The 25435-nt window shown below is 34.7% G+C and overlaps 1 protein-coding gene across 1 annotated transcript in view; it reads right to left on the bottom strand.

Annotated features, from left to right (window-relative positions):
* The window catches only part of ERC2 (ELKS/RAB6-interacting/CAST family member 2), a 526287-nt gene that overhangs the window by 283984 nt on the left and 216868 nt on the right, over positions 1–25435 (bottom strand). Inside the window, exons 12-14 of the mRNA XM_075159071.1 lie at positions 22270–22305; positions 16318–16347; positions 15266–15459 (exon numbers count right to left, since the gene is read on the bottom strand). Of these exons, the coding sequence (XP_075015172.1) occupies positions 15266–15459; positions 16318–16347; positions 22270–22305 (260 nt within the window). The remainder of the gene's footprint in view (positions 1–15265; positions 15460–16317; positions 16348–22269; positions 22306–25435) is intronic.

The following is a 25435-nucleotide window of genomic DNA, read 5'->3' as shown; positions in this document are numbered from 1 at the left end:
ACAGTATGCATAGGTTCCCATTTGATTTATTAAGTCAAGACTAAAACAACAGCATAAGGGCAATTCTTTAAAATTCAGATCCAACTCCACTGAAATCCGTAAGACAGAATTTCCATTAAGATATGAGAAAAGTTAAGTATTGTTTCTGGCATTTTCCTGGAATACAAATGTATTTGTACCGATCTATAAACCTGAAAAACAAAGATGGGTTAGACTCTAGCAAACTGTAAACATCACAAGAGACGTTAAGAGCGTTACTGACAGACAGATTCCTGACACAAATATGCAGGGACACTGTTTATTCACTTACAACCCATAGATGGATTTGTCTGGGGAAAATAGGTATTATCACGATAAGATAACCTATATCCATGACAGGCTGAAATTTTGATATGACAAAGAGAACATAACATACCTCAAATAACCATTATTTTTCTAAAAGAAAGCCCTCATGTTTGACTGCTGAATTTATTTAATAAGTTAGACTCTAGTCACCCTAAGATTTATGATATGCTAATAAAAAACTAAGTAGTATCTTCCTGTGCTGTCATTTGCATTTACAAAAACTTTCAGGTTGGGATTTTTTTAAATCCAGATTCTATAACCTAAAGCACTACCAGTATCCAAAATGTCTTTTAAAATTTGGGGGGTTTCCTTATTCTTAACCTTTCTTATTTTCTTTTTATTAACTAATACAATTGTCATGTTGATAAAAAATTAAAGAATACCTTAAATGCAAAACCAAAAGCAATCATGCCAACCATTAAGAACTTCATTAGTTTGACACAGCCAGCATGTCCAACAGAGCTGACCTTCAAAATAACTTTTATTCTTTCTCCCTTAATGGCAAAAAATTATATTGGGACTGATCCTTTTTTTAATGATGTAGATGATGCTCAGAAGCTAGACTGCTTGTACGTTCCAGGCCAAATCATTCATCTAACTTTATGCCCTGATATAAAATAGCTGAGACTAATGATCATAACCACAGGGAGAAAACAGATTAAAATTTATTAACATATAAAATAATAACATTTTATTTCATAAGCATTTTGCCTTTTTCCTTGTAAAATGAAATCTACTGACTGCAAAACTGCAAAGCCAGCTCACCATTGTACACAATGATTTTTTTCTGTGAGATCCACTGACTAGCAAACATGTCACGTTACAGCAACACAGAATGCTACTATTTATTGCTAGTGCATTTGTTAATAATGAGGAAAGAATTAGTATGTCCAAAGCTGCATCAGTGATGCCCTACCAAAACTGATCCACAACCCACACCAAGTGCATATTCACCACTGATACAATATACTCCACTCACAAAACAAGCAACATATGTAGAATGGAGCCTAAGAACGTCCCAAAGCTATAATTAAGCAATTTACCACTTCTAATATGTTACGCCCTCCAGAGTAATTATTTAATTTGGGCTTTGTCTCTTCGGTTATTCCAACAGTCTGATGACAAAACTGCTATGAATATCTGTTACTTTATTAAAAATGGTGCCAAAACTTGTAATACTTTCTCTGCACAGCCTCTTTATTCCATTTGATAACACTATACAATGCACCTGAATTCTGAGAATGTAAGTGACCAGATAATTGTCTGCCTTAAGGAGGACATGGCTCATACTGATTCATCTGGAACTAAAGTATAACATTGGAGTAAATCAGCTCCATTCTCTATTTCAAAGCTATTACACCACTTTAAAAAATAACATTTCTTCTGCTGCTTTTGAATTTGGGAGTCTTTCTGCTTTTAATGTGAAAATTTGACAGACCAACATAAAAAGCTTAGAGATTAATACATACCACTACATAGGCACATATGAGTAAAGTGTTTTGAATTAAGGCTTCCTAAGGGAAGAAAAAAAAAAAAATCATTCCTCAATTTTTTTTTCTATGTCTGTTATCATAAAGGCCACATTTTTGAGGAATACTTCATCCCCAAATCCCAAGGGATTCCTTTCTTTGCATGTCTGACTAACCCATTACTGTCCTATAGAAAAAAATCCTGTCTCACCTTTGCCCTTCTTGCCCTCACTATTCCAAAGCAGAAAATCTAGCAGATCTTATTCCCTCTCTTTTCCTTTTCTCGATAGAAGAACTAGATTTTCCCCTATCTACTTCCCACTGAAAAGGAGCAGGGGCAAGATTTCAACTGCTTGAACTAATTGCCTTTATAATTGTTTAAACTCCTAACTGTGTAACAACATAACCTACCACCCTACGGCTGACTCTGTGACACAATTTCATTTTTACAGTGGTGCTATCTGATCTTGTAACTGAAAAATATATCCATTCTACAGTGACATAAATGGATGTAGCTCAGCTTCCTTACAATGTCTATTATAAAATGGGATGAGAAGGAAAGTTTGAGTGGATGTCTCCTGGAGAGACAGGAAAACATTGTCACCCTGGGGCTGGACTGCCCCTGCTGCCAGGAAGGCTAACAGGGGACATTAAGACCTTCCCTTATGAAATAAGCTTGTGACAACTGAGTAAACATTTGTTGCCTTTCGGACAAGAGAACTTGGAGGAATGTAATACTCTGGTTAACTTTGGCCAAACTGACTTTATCTTTTGGTAATAAAGGCCAATATTCTGCTATATACCTCAGAGAATATTATCACAAGAAGTTAATATTGTCATCTCTTACTGAAGAAGAATGCTTGGTCTTCTTTCTGCCATTCACCTGAAGCTGAGACTACGGCAAACTCCATGTCACAGTTCATACTCCATCTCCTCACCAGGAAACCTGAGAAGCACCCTTTGTGTTCTCTCTATGTTAATATAAAGGACTGGAATCAAAATGACCAGCGCAAACAATGGACAAAAAAAATCATCCAAACCAAACAATAATTTTAAAATCTCCAAAGAATTTGATTCCCACATCCCTAATTCTCCAGTTGAATGTAAAAATGCTGTAATGCCCAGAGTTACCAGTAAAGATAAATGAATTTTAGTATATTCAATGTTTTCATTACATTCCCTGCTCCTGTTACCAATGGATTACATATTTCAGTTTCAATTAAATGAGCAAGCTTGTAGCCCACACAGATCTATAGGTCTCAAAATACACAAGACGATTCTATTACTGGATTTTTTTTTTTAAAAAAAAAAAAGGCCACAAATTCAAATAATCCTTTTTTTCTTCTTCTTCTGCCCCACCCCCCCTTTAAATCTCATTATTTCAAATGTTTGAAGCCTGGTTTAAGATTTATTAATACTCAGATTATGACAGTGCTTCAGTGTGACAACTATTTTGCCTCCAAATGCACCACAAAAAAATATTGTTGCCTTGAGAGAACCAACAGCTCTGCCTAGTAGAAATAAAGCGAGTGTCACAGAAATCACTGAAACATTTCTCACCTCAAAGACAAAAACGTGGGAGGAAGGGTTTACCTAATATATAATCTGGGAAGTTTTCCAAAATCTTTGTTTAAGAAGTGTTTAGTCTGACACAGTTCCCTCCAAAACCCTAGAGAGATGCTAGAAATATCTACATGAGGATAATGCATGAATGAAAAAGACCTACAAAAACCCTGTTCCAAACTATGGTTCATATCACTTTGTTTCAACACATATCTGCACTGCAACCACTGAAACTCCAATACAGTGCATTGCACTACTGTCTTCTCAGCACATTCTTACTGGATGACACTTTTTATGAACATGTGTGAAATCTATACCAGAAGACTCATCTGTCACACATCTCTCTTGTACACCAAGGATTCTTCTGCATTTTCTTCTGATGTTCTTCTTTAAAAAAAAAAAATAAATACTGCTGATGACAGGACACTAGATGAGAAGGATATTTGATCTAATTTAATATGGCAATTGCTTGCTCAGCTCTTTTATTAATTGATACCATTAGCGATAACTGTAACCAGCAACTGGAAATAGTTTGTTGCCTGATATTTGCAACCAAGGATTTGCTTGCTGCTGCTGCTGCTGCTTCATCAGGTCCTTTCCAGCTGTTGTCTAGGTAAGCTTTTTTCTTTTTTTTTTTCCCTTTTTAAAAAAAAAAACACCACCACAAAAAAAACCCACCACAAACAAAAAAAAAACAACAAAAAAACCCCACCACAAATAAAAAAAAAACACCAAAAAAACCCCACCAACTCTTGACTCTGTCCAGTTATTCTCTGCACTCAACTGCTCCACAGCATAGCTCCATAGCATAGCACAGCTGTCCAGCTTAGCCTGACAGCAATCAGGATCAAACCTCCTCTGCTACATTTCATGTTTCATTGCCATTTGCTTCTGAACCAAATCTTTCAACTACAACTCCTGGCTCAACCTCGCAGTTCTCAGGATCAATCCAGCCATTATCATTCAATACATAAATCAAACTTCCCATGCTTTCCTCTCTAGACCCCCAAATAGATCAGGTACACTTTGTACGATTTCTTGTTTTGACATACTAACTTCCCCTTATTATAAATTCAGATCAGAGCATTTCAATCCAGTCACAATCACGTTGTCCTGGCATATTGCTCCTGCATTATGGAAGCAAACAATGCGAGTGGTTCCACAAACAGCCCAATTCCTAAATTTAGTTCCCCTGTCTCTTTCCAGCCACAGCTTTTTGAGGGTAAGCTGTGCTATCTCACAATGATTCTTCACACACAGACCCCTCCACTGTACACAGGGAATCCTGACAGCATTGTATCCATGCAGTCACCAAGCTCCCCAGAGGAGTGCTGTATGGCTACTTTATTCACACATTCAAAAGGGAAAGAAATATGCTCTATAGATCTTCCCCCTAGGGAAAACTAGTGGAAGCATCAGGTCTAGAAAAGCATAAGAAATATTGCTCTGTCTTGAAATTAGTAAGCATGAAACGGAAAGAGTAACAGTTCCTTATGTTCTCTCTTCCCCAACACAGAATTGTGATGTCAAGTCCAACCCAGTCCAAAGCGGATTTTTTCCTTCAGAGATGTAGAGCTCCTTTCTCCTCATATCCAGTTTATGCTGCATATCCATTTACTTCCACAGAGTATTTACACTCCAAATCAAAACCAAAAAAAAACCCCACATCACTGAGAAATTACAAAATATCCTTCCTTATTTAAATAATCAATTTCTAGTTGTCTCAGAAATTATTATTTTAACCTCTGCATGCCTTTAAGCAAACTGAAAGGGCAAAGTATAGAACTGAGCAGACAGGTTCAGGAGCGAGTGGGATAAAAATTAACAACAATGCATTATCCTGTCCCAGGGACCCGTTTGTATCTTTTTATTGTTTATCACTATGATTTCTGCTTATTTTGCAATATATTATTACTTTACTTTTTTTTTTAAAGAAAGCAGAATTCCAAGGAAATAAACTTTCTACTTTACTACTTCTTAAATGAAATGAAATGTAAATGTATACAAATTCAAAACCACACAGATAATCAGATAAATCTAAATAATCTCTTCTCAAATCTTCATCTCTCTCAAAATGTTTAAATGTTAAAATGTTCACAATGTTAAAATGTTGACTCTGTATATGTAGCAAACAAACTAAAACAGAAAGACATGACAACAATCTGCCTGTTATCCAATGTGACAACTATTTTTCTCACTCAGAATAACCAGTCTCTCAGAAGAGTAATGTATATCACAGATTCTCTCAGTTTTCATTAGTACACTATCTCAATTTCTCCAGGGAAATTATCTTTGAACAACATATCACTCTGCCCTTGGAACCATCAAACTGACATTTGACAAAACTGTGGAAGGCTTGTAAGTTAAATTTAAAACTCCGTTAAACCTTGCCTTACACATCTCATTGAGCTCTAGCCTCCCACGGAAACAATTAGGAAGGCCAACATCAGAGGCTGGTGGGAAAATTTCTAGCACTGGTCAGTATATTATACACAGAAAAAATATCCATCTCCTCTTTATCTGCAGGCAGGAAAGATTGGGGAGTAACCTAAATGAAAAAAAAATTACTGTACTGATTCTTGTGCTCAGAACATTTTTTATTGCATAGATAGATGCACATGGAGCGGTTATGCCAATGTATTCGATTTTCTTGTTTGCCATCACTATCAATAGCCCATCATGTTGTAAAACAGATGCAGCATTGTTCTAATCATTCTAACCCCATATAAATACGGATTAATAAAATGACCAGTAAGGACATATTGATTAGCAGAAATTAAAGAAATTAATAGATCTGTTTCTTAAATTAAGTATTGACCTTAACGATGATTCAAGCTGCGAAAACTTAACACTTCACTGAAATCCCACAATAAACTCTAATCATACACTGCAACTTATCTAGGACTCTAGGGATGAAAGTTGGCAGGGTTATGAGGACAGTTTGCTTCAGCAAGGTCAGCTGTTTTTTTAGGTCAATAAAACATAACAGAAATTGCACCTCCAACTGCTGAATAAATGTTTCTGCATACCAATCATTGAATTCCAGTGAAATCAACCGTAATGACAACCGCATAGCATAATACCTTTCTTTAAGCTCTCTCTGACTAGAGAGATTTTCAATCAATGTTGAGTATGTTCTGATAGAAATGTCAGAGTGGTCACATTCAGACAATAATTTCATCATAGCCAACTCCAGAGTAAATGCATTTAATTAATTTCTGGAAGAAAGAAAGATTCTGAAAATAAATTGTTTAAGTATTTTTATAATTCAGGTGTAATAACTATCCATTCAAGCACATTAAAATGTGCTTATATTAGATAGACAATAAAAAGAAAGTGTTCATCTGATTCATTACTGCAATCAATAAGCCTCAAATTTCAGAAACAAAATTTTCCAGCTGGAAAGTAACTTGAGATTGTGATGTGCATTAAAGCACATCAGAAAAAAAAACCTCGTCTTGTCAATCTTTTCATAATGAGCCATCTTTTGCCATGTAGTTCGAAGGCATCCATGTCGGAAACTTCTCTGAAATGTGAACTGTGCGACTAAGATGCCAAAACTCTCCCAAACTGGCAAGCTCTGCTTCTTCATGAATAGAGAACAATGCTGTGCAAAAAGTACACACTGACTTAAAAATTCTGAAAACTTCAGATCTGAACACATTATAAAGGCAGATTGGACATTTGCCATGATTCTAATCAAATGTACGGCATGGCAACCTGGTACCTGGAACCATATCTGCAAATGCAAAACTTTGGTAGCCGAAATCCACCTGGAAAGTCTTTGCAGTATACACCCTCCTTCATACTCCAGTCCGATTGATCTATGAAGAAGTAAACACTTTCTACCTTGATAATGATTAAAAACCAGGTCTGTTCCTGCCTAAAGCAAAGCTCCTTCAGTACAGGAAACAAAACTTTGTGCAAGAAATTGAAAAATAAGGGATGAGCTTTAGAGTATAGAACTGTCTTAAATACCTGTCACAGGAAAAAGAAAAAAAAAAAAAAAAGCCACACTCTGAAATGAATGGGGAAAGGAAGAAGCAGATGAATCTGTAGTCCAAACCATACAAAGTTATTAGTTTCTAAAATACCAAGTAGATATTTTAAGACTTCGCTAACTTACACTTTACAGCCGTGCATAAGCATGAGAAAGAAAAATTAACATCAAGGCCTACTAAGAGAAAAAAATGTTTACTAGATCAATTTTTACTTTCAACAAGCATCACAAGACATGTAATAATACTGGATAAGATGATAAGATTACTCAAAAACAGTGCACAAGCACAAACACCAGCTAAACTAATCTAAAATCTGGAAGAAAGAAAAACGTGAATCTGACTAGATGATGCTATATACAAACACAGCATATAAAACATACACATACATACACCTCCCTTGCAATTATGTGCTGGTCCAGAATCTGGCCAGCACAAACAGCTAAAAGTTTCTGAACCAGAAGCTGAGCCACTCCAACTCATCCTATTTTGTTTGCGATAACAGTAAAAGGGGTGATAGTAAAGTATTAAGAATGAGTGTCTGATCTTAGGTATAAATCTCTCTGTATACGATCGTTATTGTTCAATCCATTACTTAATGGGTCAGGTTGTCTACCAAAAAGTTATTCCCAATGTTGAATTCCCTAAATAAAGAAAATAAAAGTAAAACTGAAAGAAGAAAAAAAACTTCACACCAAACAACATATGAATTGAATATGTTGTTAATAAACATTTTTTTCTTACAGAGTTTTGACAAAAGCATTCATTTACTGTAAAGTTTCTGATCTAGAAATGGAACGACCAAAAACTTCACAATAGGGACAAGCATAATAAAAACAAAAAACCAAAAAAAACCAAACAGAATTTATTAATATAGAATCAAAATAGCCAAATAAATGAAGCATCAATGAAAACCTTCATTGCAGAAGGAGCAATTAAATAGGAGAGCAGAAAATACTGACCTGGAAGTCAAGCTGGTTGGAGTAGGGATGAAAGCAGCAGTTTGGAGAAAAACGGATAGGGAGGAAGACAGCAAAAGAGAATAAAGGGAGGAACACATTAGTTCTTTAAAAATATAACAAGCAGATGTTATATCAGCAGATTTTATTCAAAAAAAGAAAAGGGAAGGGAAAGCAAGAAGTAAAATAAAATTTCTGTAGCAGTATATACTTGCTGTGCACTGAATAAAACAAAAATTTTAAAGTAAAATGGCATCTTGTCATTTGTGGACTGTGGAAAGCCATCCATATTTATAACCTTCCAAATGCATACACACACCAAATGGAACAAATAGATTAGGTGGATATTGGTAGTGTTCACTGCCACACAAATGTCTCATCATATACCACGAAGTCTTTTTTTGAACCGACATAGGTTTGGTGACCTACATTCATCAAGTCTTCCCATGCAAGCCAAAAAGCTAAACAATTTGGCAGCTTGTTCAAAGATATCATTTAGAAGTTCACAAAGCACTGTACCTAATAATCAAAGACAGAGATTTGCCCCCCCCGCCGAAACACAGCCCCTTCTAATGCTGACAGCAATTTTTTTCTTCAGTCTGAAGAATAAGGTTAATACTTCATCACTGAAAATACTCTGATGCTTGATAACGTATTTGTTAAAAAATACCTAACATGCCCTTTCAATTAAGTAAGACAAAAAAAAAAAATCCCTGCCTGACACGCAGCTAGACTAATCCTTAAAGCTGTCATTGGTGCACAGTTTTTCATCACTTATGAAAGGGAAATTTTTTAAAAGCCACAAAAATACTTTTTTTGAACACAATTATTCCATATGCTGATGTTTTGCCATTTATGCAATGAATTGTCAGTGCTGTGTGGACTTATTTTCATCAGAATTCAAATCCAAATCAATTCAGAATGAATTAATTGTAGTCTGAACACACCAAGAGCTTAAATGCGCTCTTAATAGTGTTATTACCCAAAACTTACCACTGCATATGAGAAGTGGATAATAAAAAACCAAACTTCTTGTTTAAAAACAAACTGGTTTTGTCTCATATACTCATCGTATAGTATTTTTAAATGAACTTTCATACTGTTGTAAGCTTTGCTAAGAAGCTACACTCAAATCAAGCAAATGACCAACCATCTAACATAACACTGGAGAAAAGCAGATCCAAGATTTAGCAATCTACCCTATGTTCTCATCACTTTCTTTTTCTTTTCAGTCTAAATTTATTAATGGATAATTTATATCCATTGTATTATGTGCCAAAACTTTTTTACTGAAATCACTCTTCATTCACTGCAGTGCTTACCCATTCACATATTTATAGAGAACCAGCATCCCTACCGACCCTTTGTTTTGCCGGAGAAACAAACCACTGTTGTTTAGACTCCTCCTGTGACATGAGCACTCCATTCCTTTAATTATCCTACCCGCCCCTCTGCACCTGTTTCCAGTTTTAATTCAACCTTCTCGAATATGACTGATGAGAATTATAGAGCAGTGCTCCACATGGAGTCTTGCTAGCGCTTGATGACGTTAATACCTTCCTATCGTTACTGCAGACATTTATTCCAACATATCAGGATTCACACCTCATAATTTAGATGTCTGCTTCATTATTTAGCTGGCTCAAAATGACACTGCCATAAGCAAATTCACCCAATCTTTCTCCTCCTAAACTGTATCAAGGATTATCCTTAGCTTACAGCAGGCAGTCTTACAGGTCCTAACTTCACAATCATGCATTTTGTACTATTGTATTTCACTTCGTTTCATGATTCAAACTCCCTAGCATATTTCATAAATATACTTTTCATTCTAACCAACACCATTAATAAAAGCATTAAACAATATACTCCTTCCATCCTGACAGTTCCGTTTCAGCTACAGTTACCACTCTTTGGCTAGGCCCTTCACATTAAAATTTAAGCCGATCACTATCTTACCCAGTTTTATTTACATTATCAAAAAAAACCCCAAACAAACAAAAAAAACAAACCAAAAAAAAAAAAACAAACAAAAAAAACAACCACACCATATTTCCTTCATCAAGAAAACCAAAGAAAAACATCAAGCTAAGTTTACCAAAAGTACATTATGCTGGGATACATTGCATTTAATTTTAAACTGTTCTCATTATAAAGATACAAATCATGAAAGATGTAATAAAAGTTATCAAACAGCTTTAGTATAGGAGGAGGAATTGGTTCTCCTATGTAGTTATACGAAGTTATAAAATAGAAAATTAATACATATGGGGTAATTTAAGAAACAGACCAACATGTTTTTACATATGAGGAATAGCATCAACCATGAATCTTAAGTGATGTAACTCAGAAGTGTGATAGTTTCTGAGGCAAGAAAATCACATTAAAACTAAAAGAATTATCATTCATATGAAATCTTGTTCAGGACTATTAATAATGTTCATCTGCCAAATAGCATACACTTAAAAATTTAATTGCCCATATCTTGAAGCAGATATTTCTACCCTTGAGTATCTGACACTTTCTGTGTCAATACTTTCTGACAAATAGTAGAACATTAGTATTCATCATCTTGTTTTAATTCTTGTTTGAATTTGTGAATAACTTCATTACAAACGTTTTTACTTTTCAAACTGATTTATACAAGTACATTTCATTACACTGATGAATTTATACGTGAATATAACAAATATTGTGAAGATACCATAGCTTGCAATACTCTAGATTATAAGTCTCTCAGAAATTTATGTTTACAAATTTTGAGAATTTATGTTGTTGCAATTATCTTGCAATGTAAAAATGTTGGCATAGCAGTGAGCATGGATCCCAGCAAGCTATTAACCAACAAATACATTTCAAAAGACCATTCATTTTCCTATAAAACCCCAGAGACGCCCTTGCATCTGAAGTTAGGGGAAATGTTGAAGATATGCTGTTTCTGAGTAAGAAAGAAAAGAAGGAGGAAAAGTAAGGAGAGAAAATAGCGACACAGAGCACATTATATGAATTACAAAACAGCGGGACAAGAAGGAAAGAACATTTTCAAATATGCTTCTGTTAAAGTTGCAGTCATTTTCACAATGCTTTATTCCCATAAAGTGGGTAAACTGAACTTTGGCTCCACCTCTTCCCTTCAATAATGAGCCAATCAAGTAGTCATTACAAGCAGAAAAAGTAGTAGCACTTCATAAAATGTTACAGCAATTTACACTCTACGTAACCCCCTAGAAAGGGGAATTTCAACATCAAAGTTCCCTCTCTAGGGACACCAACAGGTGGCACAGTTATATACAGTTTAGATCTTTAGGCTAATGTTTTTAGAAAATAAGAAAGAGGGAGAGAAAATAAATTAAATTTTAGAGAAACCTAAGGTGAGCCTGATTAGTAAGAAGGGTTAGATAGCCACTCTCTAAAAATATTTCCCTATTACACCTTTATATTGCTGGCAGATTGCTAGCCTTACTGTGCTAATCAACAAATTTGTGCCTGTGCTTATGCATGGTGGAAAGGAGCTTTAAGAATCCATTACCAAGTAGAGGAAGCAACTTCTGTTGATGAAATCAATAATAGATAATTTTTACGTAAATCCTTTTTTTCCCCTAGTTTACAATAATTAACTTATATATACTGTGTGTATAGGAATTTGGAATTAATCTTGAAAGCTGTATGTAAGTTAAATCAAGTGAGAAACTGCATTAAAGTTAATAGAATTCACAAACAAATCTTAGATCATTATGATTCCCAAAAATTGCAACATACTACTGTCCTTAGCTGGTCATGCCACAGATATCTTATTGTAAGCATTACAGAAGCACTTAAAGGTTCATAGCAAAGCTTCACTACTTCATCACATTCAAAGTACAGTATATCCTGTTCAAAAAGGCTGTGCTTACTCAGTGGTACCAAATTATTTTCTGAAAAGTTATTTCAGGATCAACACCCTCATCAACAATAACAGATTGGAAACTGGTGTCCCAAAATTTCACCGATAAAAGTGCATCGAATTTTCAAAAAAAATATACAAACATAGAAAATTCTGTCCATTACATAACCCACTACAGGGTTTTCAGACAATAAGAAAAGGTTGTATGCTGACAAGGCTGTAGTAATATCTCTGCATCCCTTGGTTCCTTGTTTCTTTGTAATCACTGTTTTGTAATCCATAATTCTCAATTTAATTCAAATAAATCTACTGACCTATATCGATTCTTTAGCTCTTTTTTATATAAAATATTTAAATCAAATTAACATTTACTAAAAATTTTAGATCACAAGCTTCACTACTTCATCATGTTCATCTTTTAATCTTAATTGTCATTTTAATATTCAACCATTCAACATGTACGTGATTGCTACTTAACAAATATCTTAAGATTATCCTCTTGAACAAAAGTTTAGCACGCCTACTATTGCATCTAGTGTCACACAATAATTCAGTAGGTTTTATAGCCCAATGAGGATATCAGTTACTGTTTCTGTAAAAACTATACAGTCAGTTTCCACCAGTTTGGTCACACCTGGAGGCACTATGTTACAAGCCTAGATCTGTAATTGCCCCTACAGTACCTGCACCGATGGGTGGAATAGGCAGCACTTTCTTGACCACAGAAATTCACTAAGCGTGTTATCTTTTTCCAATATGCTGCCTTAGGATTTTGGAAAGTTTAGGCAGAACTCACAGTCATGGTGCACTGTGGTGGTGCATTCATACCCCCCCCCCCTTTCCTTCCCTGGGCCACTTGTTGATCTGGGCCGCTTGTTGATCTCAGAAATCTCCATGAAACCTCGGCTTTGGTGTATTGAGTCTGGCAGTTGAGCGCTCCTTGACTGTATCAGAAACTCTGCATAGCTGAGGATGGGAACATACTCCTACTGTCTGGCCCAGGTGTCCAGCAGAACAACACCGAAACCTTGAGAATTCTTTAGTAATTACCACCTGGGACTGTGGCCAGGATGGAAATTTACAGATGACTAAAGCCAACCATCTTGTGAACCTATAAACGGTGGTCCTAAGTGAGGTCCTTTGAGCTCTCCTGGACCGCAGCGGCTGCAGCCAGCATCTCCCTCTGAGTGGGAGCCTTTCAGAGCTTGCCATCTTTCAGGCCTGCGATATTCGGAGGATCACTGGGTCCTGGGTGAGTCCCTTTCGAAGCTCAACCGTTCGCCCGTTGAGAGGGAATGCCTAGACATTCGACGTGAATATTTCTTCACTGAAATCGAGGGGAATTTTTAACAGGTATACCTTCTGTATATTTTTATATATATATATATATACATTTCTCTGTGTGTGTGTACTAAGAGTAAGCATAACCTGTAATTAAGTTGTGATTGTAGTAGACTTACTAACCTACTTTGCAAATATTGAATAGTTAATGATTAGGCATTATTAAAGTTTGTTAATGATTAGTTAATACTCAAGTGTTGCTAAATTGTGAATGAAACCTAGACTATCCCTGAAATATAAACCCTTAGATGATTTTCCTTTATATATATTTCACCTGTGTAATAAGCAATAGAGTGAACCTTGCCATCGAATCCTATTAGGTCGCACCTTTATAAATCTCTATTAAAATCACTTTCTGCTAGTTTCTTTGACGGTGATTCTTTAAGCGGCCTCTAAACCACTCACTCGCGACATGCACAAAGTGACCACACTTCATTACTAGCTTCCTCTGGTATCTACTTTACACATTGAAATCGGTGCAAATACCACAGTATTCTAAAATTCTGATGTGGTGAGAGAGGTAACTGCTAATTAAAGCTGTCCTCATGTAAACACTCAGTTCTATTTCGAGTACAAATCTTTTTTCACTTTAAATTTGAGGTCTCAGTTTTCATGACACTTTGATTGATAACTATATACCATTCATCATTATTAAATCTTTGCCAAATATCTGCAGAGAAAGATAAGTTTTGGCAACAGATAACTGTGAAGGTTGGTAAGTCATCATCAGTAAAAGATGCTCTACACATCTTCCTTTCCAAGCTGGCTGTTTTCGTCCCCCTAAGGTAACCAAGATTTCCGGCAGATCTTCTCCTCTTTCATGATAATTCTCCCTAATGGGACAGAGCAGTGCTATGTCTTGATTGGAACTATAGCAATAATCACAACAATGAGATCCCTTAAACTTCTCTTTTGGAACCACGAAGCACTTTTCTTCTGACTTGATCACTAGAAAACAATTATATAAGATATTTGAAAACATAATATTCCCTCTTTCATTTACCTAAGAGCGGCTAAGTACAGGAAAGGAACAAAGAAATCAGATCCACTTATAAATCAGATAAATTGCAGTATACCATATGGGAGAAGGTTCCAAGAATCATTAATTACAAAGGGCATGAGAAAAATGGATCCCAAAACCCTCCTGACTCCATTAAGGAAAGACTGCACAACCTTGCCATAAATAAGACAAACACTGCCTGGGTAACATCAGAAAATATTCATTTGAAGCAGACAAAGACTACAGAAACACTGAGAAATAGTTACAACTATTATTAAATAGACATGAGACTGGTTAGAAATACTTACCAATACTTTTTAGGATCTCTGAGAACTAGTGATGCTGTTCACACTGAAGAAACATGTGTGGGGACAGTTTTGATTTACCAGTTACTAGAAAGACAGGATTGTTCCCCAACAAGGTTTTCTGGGAGGGTTGTTGTCACTGTAAATTGCATATGGCTTTTCCTATATGTGTTTCTTTCATGGAGACTACTAAGAAAGTGGAAACCTTAAATTGTTCCAAAGTCAGCAGACAGGAGATGCAGGTCTCAGGTAGCCATTTTTTTTTCATTTCTGATTCAATTTTACAAGACATAACAAATATTCTGTTAAAAAACATATTCCACTCTTAACTTCTCTGCTCTGCAATGAAGATCAAGTAAATAAAAATGCCACTCAATGTAAGACAAATAATACAAGAATTACCTTTCTAACTCAGCAATTTTCTTATCTTTGTCATTCTTCTCATTCTCTACTTCCTTGAGTATTTCTAGAAGTCTGTCAACCTCAGCCTGAGCTTTGCCACATTCTTCTCTATAGTACGATGCCTCTTTGTCAAGCTGTTTCATTCTGTCTGCAAATTCTGGATTCATCCGTGCCTCCTCTTCAGCCTCATGAGCCTTCAGAATCAATATTTTTAAAAAAATGAGGATGACAACAATTTATATAGCTTTAAGAGCTTTACTTCTTCAGTCTCGTAGTTCAAATTTTCATTAAAAAGGATTATGGGTATTTCTGTCCGATGACAATATTTTCTTCAGAAGCATTATCAAAAGGAATGAAAATATCTTCATAGTCAAATGCTATCATACTGAAGAGGGAGGGGATTTATTAAGGTTTTTTACGTATTAAAGTGACCATATTTTAAGACTGTTTTTTAAATTAAAAAAATCACCTTGTAATTCATTTAATTCACATTAAGCTTTTAAAGCGTTTCAAATATATAGAGAACTTCTCTCTCTTTCCCTGTATATATATACACACACTTTGTCCATGTATATATATACACACACAGATATATATATATACACACACACATATTGTAATCTGTATCACCAGATGTTTCAAACGCAGTTTGATACAAAGAATTTAAAAGGAAGAAATTGTTTTCATGCAGTGCTGTTTTTAAAAGACAAACCAATAAACTAAAAAGTTGCTTTCAGCAGACATTTTACCCAATAATCCTTTTTCTCTTATCGTTAATACTTAACCTGAAACATCAGAAGAACAAGCCCATTGGTGAAAACAGCACAAACCTGGCAAACACATGCATGGATGGGTGGCAGTTTCACAGACAAGAAAGAACGCAATGAGTACAACAACAACAGCGCAGAGCCCAATCCTACTCCCATCAAACCTAATGGCAAAAACCCAATTAACTTCAATGGGAGCATGATCTGGCATCAAGTGCTTTAAACTGTTGGCTGGAATAATCACAGACAGATGGAAACAACAATGCACTGCAATGCTTAGCCTACCCCTTGCTTCCCATTATTCCTAATTGGCATCTTGAAAGAGCAGGCAAGGAAAAAACAAGTAGTTTAAGGCAGTGCACATTAAACATAGAAAATTCAGATAACATTCTCTTAACATACAGGAATTTTACAGAAATTCAGGATATTTAGAACCGAAGGTCCTCCAACTATCTTATTACTCAGAGAAGATGTGGACTTACTTATCCTTCTTAATTTCAGGGAACAGACAATGCAAGCAAGCAATGAAAGAAATGCAGATCAAAATGAAACATGCGGGTTTTGGAAAGAATTAATATAAACTACAGATACTAGAAGGTTCATATTCTTTGCAATGGTGAAAATTTTCTGTATAAATAAAGAACAAGTCTGGGTTTAGTATAAATACAACAATTAAAAATGGAAATTACTAGGGAAGAAACTTAGGGGGTTTGCATGTAACATATCATTTAAGCATGAGGATAATAAGAAAAAAAAATAGTAGATTTTAAGTGTTATTTATCCTACTGTGAGATTTTTATTCAGAAGAAATATTTGGTTACCGAAATAAGCCAAGGGAATGAAGGAGAAGCCTACTAAACCTACTGGCCTTGCTCTGCAAATTCTCTATTTTGGACAATCATACATGCTCCAGCCCTGAATTCTATGCAAATACAGGACTTTCGTTTCAAGGTAACATCCAAAGAGTATCTTGATTTTACTGTTTGGGTGAGATGTTAGCAACAGATTCCTTTTCAGCCTCGTAAATCTTCCTGCTTTAATAATAAACTTTGATTTATTTTATACCGGGTGTTAACTGTGTCAAGAAATTTACTTTCAACTAGCTTTGTAATTTTTGAAGTAAACGTAATACTCGGACTCAGGGCCAATTATGTGAGAGACTGTGTACCAATTTCCAGCTGCAAACCACTTCAATTTTCCATCAGCTCTATTAAGATACTAGACAATGTTTTATCTCTCCAAAATGAACACGAAGTCTTCTTTTGCAAAGAATAAAAATAATTCCATAGGTTCATAAAGGTAAATTCACTATAGACAAAAAAAATACAACCCAACTCCCACCTTTAAGATACTAAGAAACCTATGCAAAGAGCATGTTGTCCCCTATCGCTCTTCAGATTTCTCCTTCTCTCCTAAGGGTAAATCCAGGATTTCACAGTTCCCCACTAGAGGCTATCACTCTTCCATATTCCTCCCTGTCACCTTTCTTTCCCTTCTGTTTATTTTTGTGTATAATTCACTTATTTACCAGCCTTGCTTCCATCATTTAAATAACAGGCAAAACACCCACCTTCCTGCCTCTAACCAGTCTTTTCTTCACTTTATCTTACAGGAACTCTTAGCTTCAGCCCAAACAATTTTTTCCCCCCACGCACCTCTACCCTAGTTTTAACCCAGGACAAGCAGCAATGCAGAAGGGACAGAAGCCTGCTTTTTTTTTCTGCTTTTCATGGCCACATTGGACTTTCTATAATGAAAATACATAATTGGGCAAGAACACGATAGTGTCACCAATGCAAAGGTGCCAAATGTTCAACTATCATGGAATACTCCTGTCACACAGCAGCTCAGAAATGTACTGAACAAATTATCTACTGCATAGATTATAATTAAAACATCACCTGAAATAATAGATATAAATTATATTCTTTAGTTTAGTCCTATAATCCTTGCTCAATAGCACACTAAGGAAATTAATGTTTCAAAAGTATTTTGAAAAGTTGCAAAAGTATTTTCAGTTCTTGTGCTTTCTGTGGTACTCATGCCATTCCATATTTGTGGGATGTGTTTTTGGAAAATTCTGTAGCACAAACTTGGTCGTTGTATTTCCCCATGGTTTTCAGCACAAAGCGGAACCTATAAGGTATGATTAAATCCCATGTGATTAAGTATCCAACCTATACAGGGTTTCGAGGTGCAGCACAGTTATCCATAATGTCACATATAAATCAATGTAAGCATTCAGTTCAAAGGCAAGTATAAGATTATTCTAATCTTTTAAAAAAAAAAAAAAAATCCCAGTATTGCAAATCACCAATTAAGTTGGTTGCCTCTACTTTTACAAGCACTTCCTATGGAATATTTTTGGACTATTGGCAGGAATCAGATTTCTACAAGGGCATTGCCTTAATGAAGAAGGAAAGGAAAGTTAGTTAAAAAGGGAGAGCAAGAACATAAAACATTTTTTAAAAAGAGCTTTCTGCAGGTGGTACTCTAACTTGCAATGAGTCCCTTGAAGGGAATCCTCATGTTGTAAACAAAGCTGCTGATACTACAAGAGAGCAAACCACAATCCATCTGACATTTCCAGGACAAAGGCATAGAATTACTTATAAGTGCCCTATTATATTTTATGGCTTTGAAAGATGTGTTTGGATTTGAACTAGGCACTTTTTTTTAATTGTTATGTACAGATCAGGGGTGATTTGTTGACAGGTGAAACTTAACTTTTGAGGTCAAACAGTAGGCCCAAAGGAGAGAAAAGCCAGCTCAGCTGACATTGACCCTGCTCCCACCCGGACAGGGCAGATTTCTTTGGCTTTTTTCCAGGCTGTGAGAGACAGGCTTGGATCACTTCTAACCAGAAGCTGCATGGTTATCACATGAATCAGAAAGTCCCTACCTATTACTGCTTTCCTCTCTTCTATTCTTTTTTCATTTCTGTCCCCCTTTTTCTCCTTAAGTTCTCTGCTTTCTTGGGAAGAATACATTTTCTGGTTTTATGGGGCTTTTATGGCTGAGTGACTTAGCCACAAGGTATGGTTCATGCATACCTTTCAGCAGCAAAGTAATTGCTCTCTTAATCTGTATCTATAAATGATAATACTTGTGTGTGCAGATTAGGCTAGTTTCAAACTAGCACACTTGATTTATAATGTTTTGTCTGTCAATCTTGTGACTATGTTGTTTTATGTTATTTTTACAATTCAGTAAAAATAGAGTATCACTCTACTATTAGAATTTCACTAATTCTTACAGTAATTATGCATCTGTTCTGATATTTGCTTAATAAGTACTGCAAATACTTTAGAAGTAAAGTAACATTTCCTTATGTAAACCACAAGTTTCCTACAGAGACACCATAATAGTGTGGTACAGACATGCAACACGAATTATTTAGTCTATTAAAATTTTATGGTACAATCATGCATGCATTATTCTGCATAACAGAAACGGATGGATAGATAGAGTATTTCATTTCTAAAGCTTCAGACACAAACATACACAGAAATCAACCGAGTACTTCATAAAAAAAAAAAGGAACAGTAGAATTTACATGCAAGGAATTACTTTGTAAGATCCTTCAAATTTTATTACTTTCAATAATAAACTAAAAAAAATTGCTGTCACCTTAGTATTTTTGTAGTCTCCTTAAAGTCAGAGATTTTTTTACTTAACTTTAGGGACTGTTTTGAGCAATTTAGAGTGGATTCTGCAAGTACTTTAAATTTTAATCTGACATTGCTCTGATGGAGCATTTGGAAAATTAAGTCTTTACTATTCAGAAAAAGGTTGATCAGAATGCCAAACTAAGTACATCATTATATTTTCATTACAGGACAAAAACAATCACGTAACTTCTTATAATCAATTTTGCACAAGAATTCATTGGGTATTTCAAAAAGTTCACCTTTCAAAACATGAAGAAATGTGCACCTAATTCTGTTCACGTCTTATTCACACAGGTGAATACATTGTGAAACCATTTACTGTAGAGTGTGCAGGATTTGCACCCCTTCCGTATCATCTCCACTTTGGTACCCAAATGTGTATAAGAATAAAACACTTCTATCCATTGCTGTATTTTAAAAACATTAGATTCAGCAATAAACGAAAGTCTTGGAGTTGATACCTGTGTGACACAGTAGAAAAAACACATTCCACCACAAAAAAAATGCTATATTACTGCATGGGTTAAAAGAGGTCTACTCAGGAGTTGACTGTTATTTCTCTGACACATGTAAACAAAAGAGCATTAAAACTTCAGTATTTTAAGATTAGATTGCCATCTGGTTTTTCATAACACTACTACTCTGAAACAAAAAAAAAGGTAAGGAAACATTCTATTAAATAAAGCATCATAACAATTTGCAGTACAAAAAAATGTTTCAGCTAACTGCTATTATGCCATCTCAAAGAACAAAGGTGAAATCTTGGCCTTGTGGAATTCAAAGAATATGTTGCCATTGACTTCAGTCAAATCACAATTTCATTTCAAGACCTTAGGTGGTCTGCGGGGAGAAGAGGATCATTACTTAGTTTGTTAAAATAGACTGATATATATAAGTAGGAGAAGAAAGAAGATGAGCAAGAAAAGTTTATTTAAGAAAACCTGTCTCATGGATATACTACAATTGCTGCCTGGTGCCGAAGGAAAAGGATCTTGCATCCATTATTTCGGAACTGCCAACAGGCTGTCCTTTTAAACGTTAAGCACGTAAAGGCAGAGAAAATAAAATTAAAATAGGACTGACTGACTTTGAATACCACACACAAATAGACTAGGTAGTAACAAACAAATTCCATACAGCAGAATAACTAATACTGAAATAATGACTGGAAAACATTTATTAAAATCAAGAGAAAAACTAACACAAAAAAGACTCCAGTCTGAAAAGACATGCACAGTAGGAGTGCAAATGATATGAATAGAAACATAACTACCACAAAGGCGATCCAAGATGATACAGAAAAAAGGATTTATCATTCAAAGGGAAAAGCTGTTTGACCAGCAGTGTGCTGGATGGTAAAGGTGATAATATCAGGTTTTATGCTATTTACAATCAAGTTATGACTGCATTCTACAAACAGTTAACCAATAACTTTAAAAGTAAATACAGCATATTCTGTGGGACTCTCTTTCCCCATACATAAGTCATGACATATCCATTACATGGTTAGAAGCTGCAAAACTTAGCAATAATAGACTCCAAAGCTGGAATCCTGGTCCACCGACATTAACAGCAAAATTCCCGTTGACTTCAGTGAAGGCAATACCTTCCCTAATGCATAGTATCACATTACTTAAGCTACAAAACCAGTTCTTCTAAATACACTATCCCAATTACATGGTAATTCCAACTATGATTACTATGTAAACTATAGCTTGTAAATTGCTATTACAGTTACATCATTCTTTCTGTCCTGTGATGCTCGCAGCACATTAAATGTAAGAGTTTCAGACAAAAAATGAAAACCGTTCTCCACAGAGAGAACGTTTGTTACTGCTCTTCCTTAAATTGAAAAAGGAACACAGTCAAGTCAAAAGGGTCGATATTGTGCAATTAAAGCAGACGTTGGCAAGAATAATAATGCTAAACAAGCCAAAGTAATACTGTTTGGCTTTTTCAAACACTGCTCTTTGCGTTCATCATTTTATATTTCAGCATTTTCTTCTATTAAATACAATGTTTCCATATTCTTAATATATATATGCTGAATGTATAAAGTCTTTTATGAGTAAAACTAATCTGAACTATTTTAATCGTATGGATATTTTGACGATAGTACCAGTCATGTCCTGGATATTAGTATTCACATAATCAACTCAGTCACTTAAGATAAACTGAATGAATTAGAAGTTATTTAAGTTTGAAGGATCAAATAAAGTACTGGAGCAGGAGGAATTAAAAAGCAAAGCAAAGCAAAGAAACCAAAAAAAATCCCAAAAACCAAAAAATCATCTGCATGCTTTTTCTAATGGAGAAGTTGAGGACCTAAAGGCTAGGATGTTTTTTTTCTCAGAAATACTGTATGTACCTATTTAATACATATTTAATACATATCTTAAAATGGCCTTGAAGTCCACAAAGTTCATTTATTTGGATATAATGAATATAGCATTGTGAGCATCAGAGGTATTCTGCAAAGCTCCACAGAGGAAGAGCACAACACAGTAAGGTAATGGATCCTCATGCTTTCATATGTTACAGCGGGCATTTTAAAAAAAGAACTTACTGGATTGTACATCTGATTGAACAACTGTTCAGCTTGCTACATTGCAAAGTTGGAAGGGAGTGAAGCACAGACAGGAAAAGAAGGAAAGATCCAGGAAAACAGCATTAGCTCAACAAAACCAGTGCATTTGCACAGAAGAACTTGTCATAAGAAAGTAGAAATTTAAGATTCTAAACATTCCGTGGTGAAAGTGAGAGGCACTGGGGAAACATAAATGTTGACTTTGGCTCCTAAAAAAGAATAGCTGGAGTAAGAAATTTAAGGTTTGTGTTACTTTCCCTTTCTCAAGTTAAATAACCCATGAAATAAAGAAAGGTGTCCACTTTTGATGATACATTAAGTGCTGGTCTCAAGCAATGAATCATGAGAAGTGCTTTTGGCTGAGGCTGCAATTTATCACCAAAGCTTCAAAGATGGTAATAATAAAAGATTAATTAAATTGTATCATTAAATTTATTACTTTCCTTTTGTTTAACACAAGACTGAATTTTCTATGCAGAATGACTTTTGAACAGTACAGCTTGGCAAAAAGTACTTTAGCAACTGCAAATATGTCAGTAAGCAAGTAAATTTAACATAATGAAAAACAACAAAAGGAGGGAATTGTAGAGTGGATAATAGGATTATATATATATACACCCCACACATATATATATAAAACACTTGGCTACCTATGAGGTAATTCCTGCTGTTCTTTCACTAGTAGGAATACAAAGTAAGTCAACAAAAAGTCTGTGGAATTTTGGCAAAAAAAAGTATTGAGCATTCTTCTGGGTTTTATGATTTTTTTTTAATTTTATGAATTTCAATCCATAATCTTTGTCACAAAAAGTTTAATAAGCATGTCTATGGTTTTAAACGTTATTTTGTGTCCCAAAATATAGCACGGTCACATGAATAATTACTCTCTAAGAATATCCTATTTATTAATTTTTGAAATGTGTCTACTGTATAGAATTGAAACAGTGGTTTTAGAATCAGCATGCTTTCTCCTGCTGAAATGCAGACAATCCAGTTAACTAATACTGAAAAATGTTTGGATCTAATCAGACCCAATCAAAAACATCTTAATTATGAATAAATGAATCTTATTCTCTCCAAAAACAGGAAGGAGAGGAAACAAGGGAAGAAAAATTTTAAAAATTTACAGATTTTGTTTGGACTTGCCCCTTGTACACGTTTTTCTTTCAGGCATAGTACTTTTTACCATTAGTGCTCATGGAAAACTAACTCCTAGCAAATGTGCACAGAATACTATCTTCATATTTATTAGTATAATTTGTTAAAACATATAAATCAACATTAAACTATGATGATTGTACAATACCATAATGAAAAGTGCCTTCTCTATGATATTTTTAGAGAGGAGTAATGTGTAAGCTGCATTAAATGTCTCAAAATAACAGACAGCCCTTTGGAGTCACTTTTGAAAAATAGATATAAACTTTGCCCATTCCTTCTAGCTTCCGTAGTGGTTAATGTTCATACATAAGCACACTTATGGGATATGCAGGTTAATTTGCTCTGAACTATGTTGATGTTCCCTCCTACTCTAACTCAGACATATGCAAGAATAACCCAGATTTCTGTTTCAGTTAGTTTCCTAAGGAGTGAAAACATGGCGAAGGTAGATTTCTGGGGACCAATTACTTTTAACACAGGATATTTACAGGTTTGAACATAAAGTATTTTATTAGAGAAAATGTGAATTGAAAATTACTGTTTGGAGTCTACTATCATTAACAGTCACTGTTTCTGTTCAACTAAACATGCCCACAAAGAAGGTTGTAACTACATTTTATTGTGGAAATACCTGGTCTCCTACAACTGTTGGGTGAATTTCCATTGGGGCTTTATGCTGTATTTATGATATAATAAAACTATTATGTTTTCAACTTTCATTTAATAATCCTTTATATTTATACACAGGGAACATACTCCCTTTTTATATGAAAGACGTCCCAGACACTCTCTGACTTTTATAAGTGCTTATTTTTCCATGACCGTATGATGTGTTTATTTGTACAGTCATAAAAGATTGACTTAGGATTTCAAGTCCTTCAAGAGGATTTTGATTTTTTTTTTTTAAGTGATCTGTGCTTTTAGGGTTTTTAACTGGTTTTTAAAATGAAAAAATAAGATATTTCAGATTTTAATGAAGTATATTTTGTAGTGAAGTACAAAGTAAAGAAACACATTTTCTAACAAAAGAAAACAAAATAAAGAACTTCCAGAGAAATAGCTTCTTTAGATATTTTCATTCTGATATCAATAGCATTTATAAGCTATCAAACATTTAAAGTAGTTGTGTTTCCATTAAAAGCTTTTGTATATGTTTATTGAAAAATATTCCTTTCCTTCCTCTCCACAACTAAACTTGTAACACAGGCACCTAATTGCACATATTTCTTCTAAATTAAAAAATAATAGAAGTATAGGGTTTACACTCTAGTATCCTTTACACTTTGCAATACCTTCTTCACAGGTAAGGCTATTGAAACACTGCTTAAACACAGAGCAGGTTACTACTCAACCTGGGTAAAAAGAGTGTCGGAATATTATCCTGACAGTAGTAACATTCATAGAACAAATAAATATTCTCTTCTAGAAAATGAAACATTAGATATCAATATAAAAAAATTAATGTTTGACATACACTTAATCATGAATTGCAGAAGGCAAACATAATGCCTAAACCCATCAAATACGTCATGAGATTGGTGTTCAAACAATGAGAGCAGACATTACCAAATGACACAGAAAAAGGTCAAAGAAACAATGTATGGTAGAAAAAGCATCAACAAACTTGCAAATCATTTAAGCAAAAACTATTTTAATGCATCAATTTAAATAAAACCATGTTATAAAATATAGGATTTGTATGTTTTCCTTTAAATGCTTGCTTCCACTACTTGCTGAATAGAAATACTGAATTGCTAGCTGAGATAAACTATGCATTATTTTGCTTAATTATCGCAAACGTGTTCACCAACAAAGCCAAAAAAATGTCAAAATAAAACCTAGCTAGAGTTTCCATTTTGGAAGCAGAATTTTTTTGATTAGGAAGTAGAGCATTTCTTGGATGAGCCTTTAATTTTTTCCCATAGTGCAAAAATTTCAGCCTACTTCTAATAGCAGTATAAATTCATATACAAACAGATTGCTG

The sequence above is a fragment of the Calonectris borealis genome, chromosome 10 (assembly GCF_964195595.1).
Source record: "Calonectris borealis chromosome 10, bCalBor7.hap1.2, whole genome shotgun sequence".
NCBI classification, from domain to species: Eukaryota; Metazoa; Chordata; class Aves; order Procellariiformes; family Procellariidae; genus Calonectris; species Calonectris borealis.
This window is presented reverse-complemented; position numbering and strand designations above follow the sequence as displayed.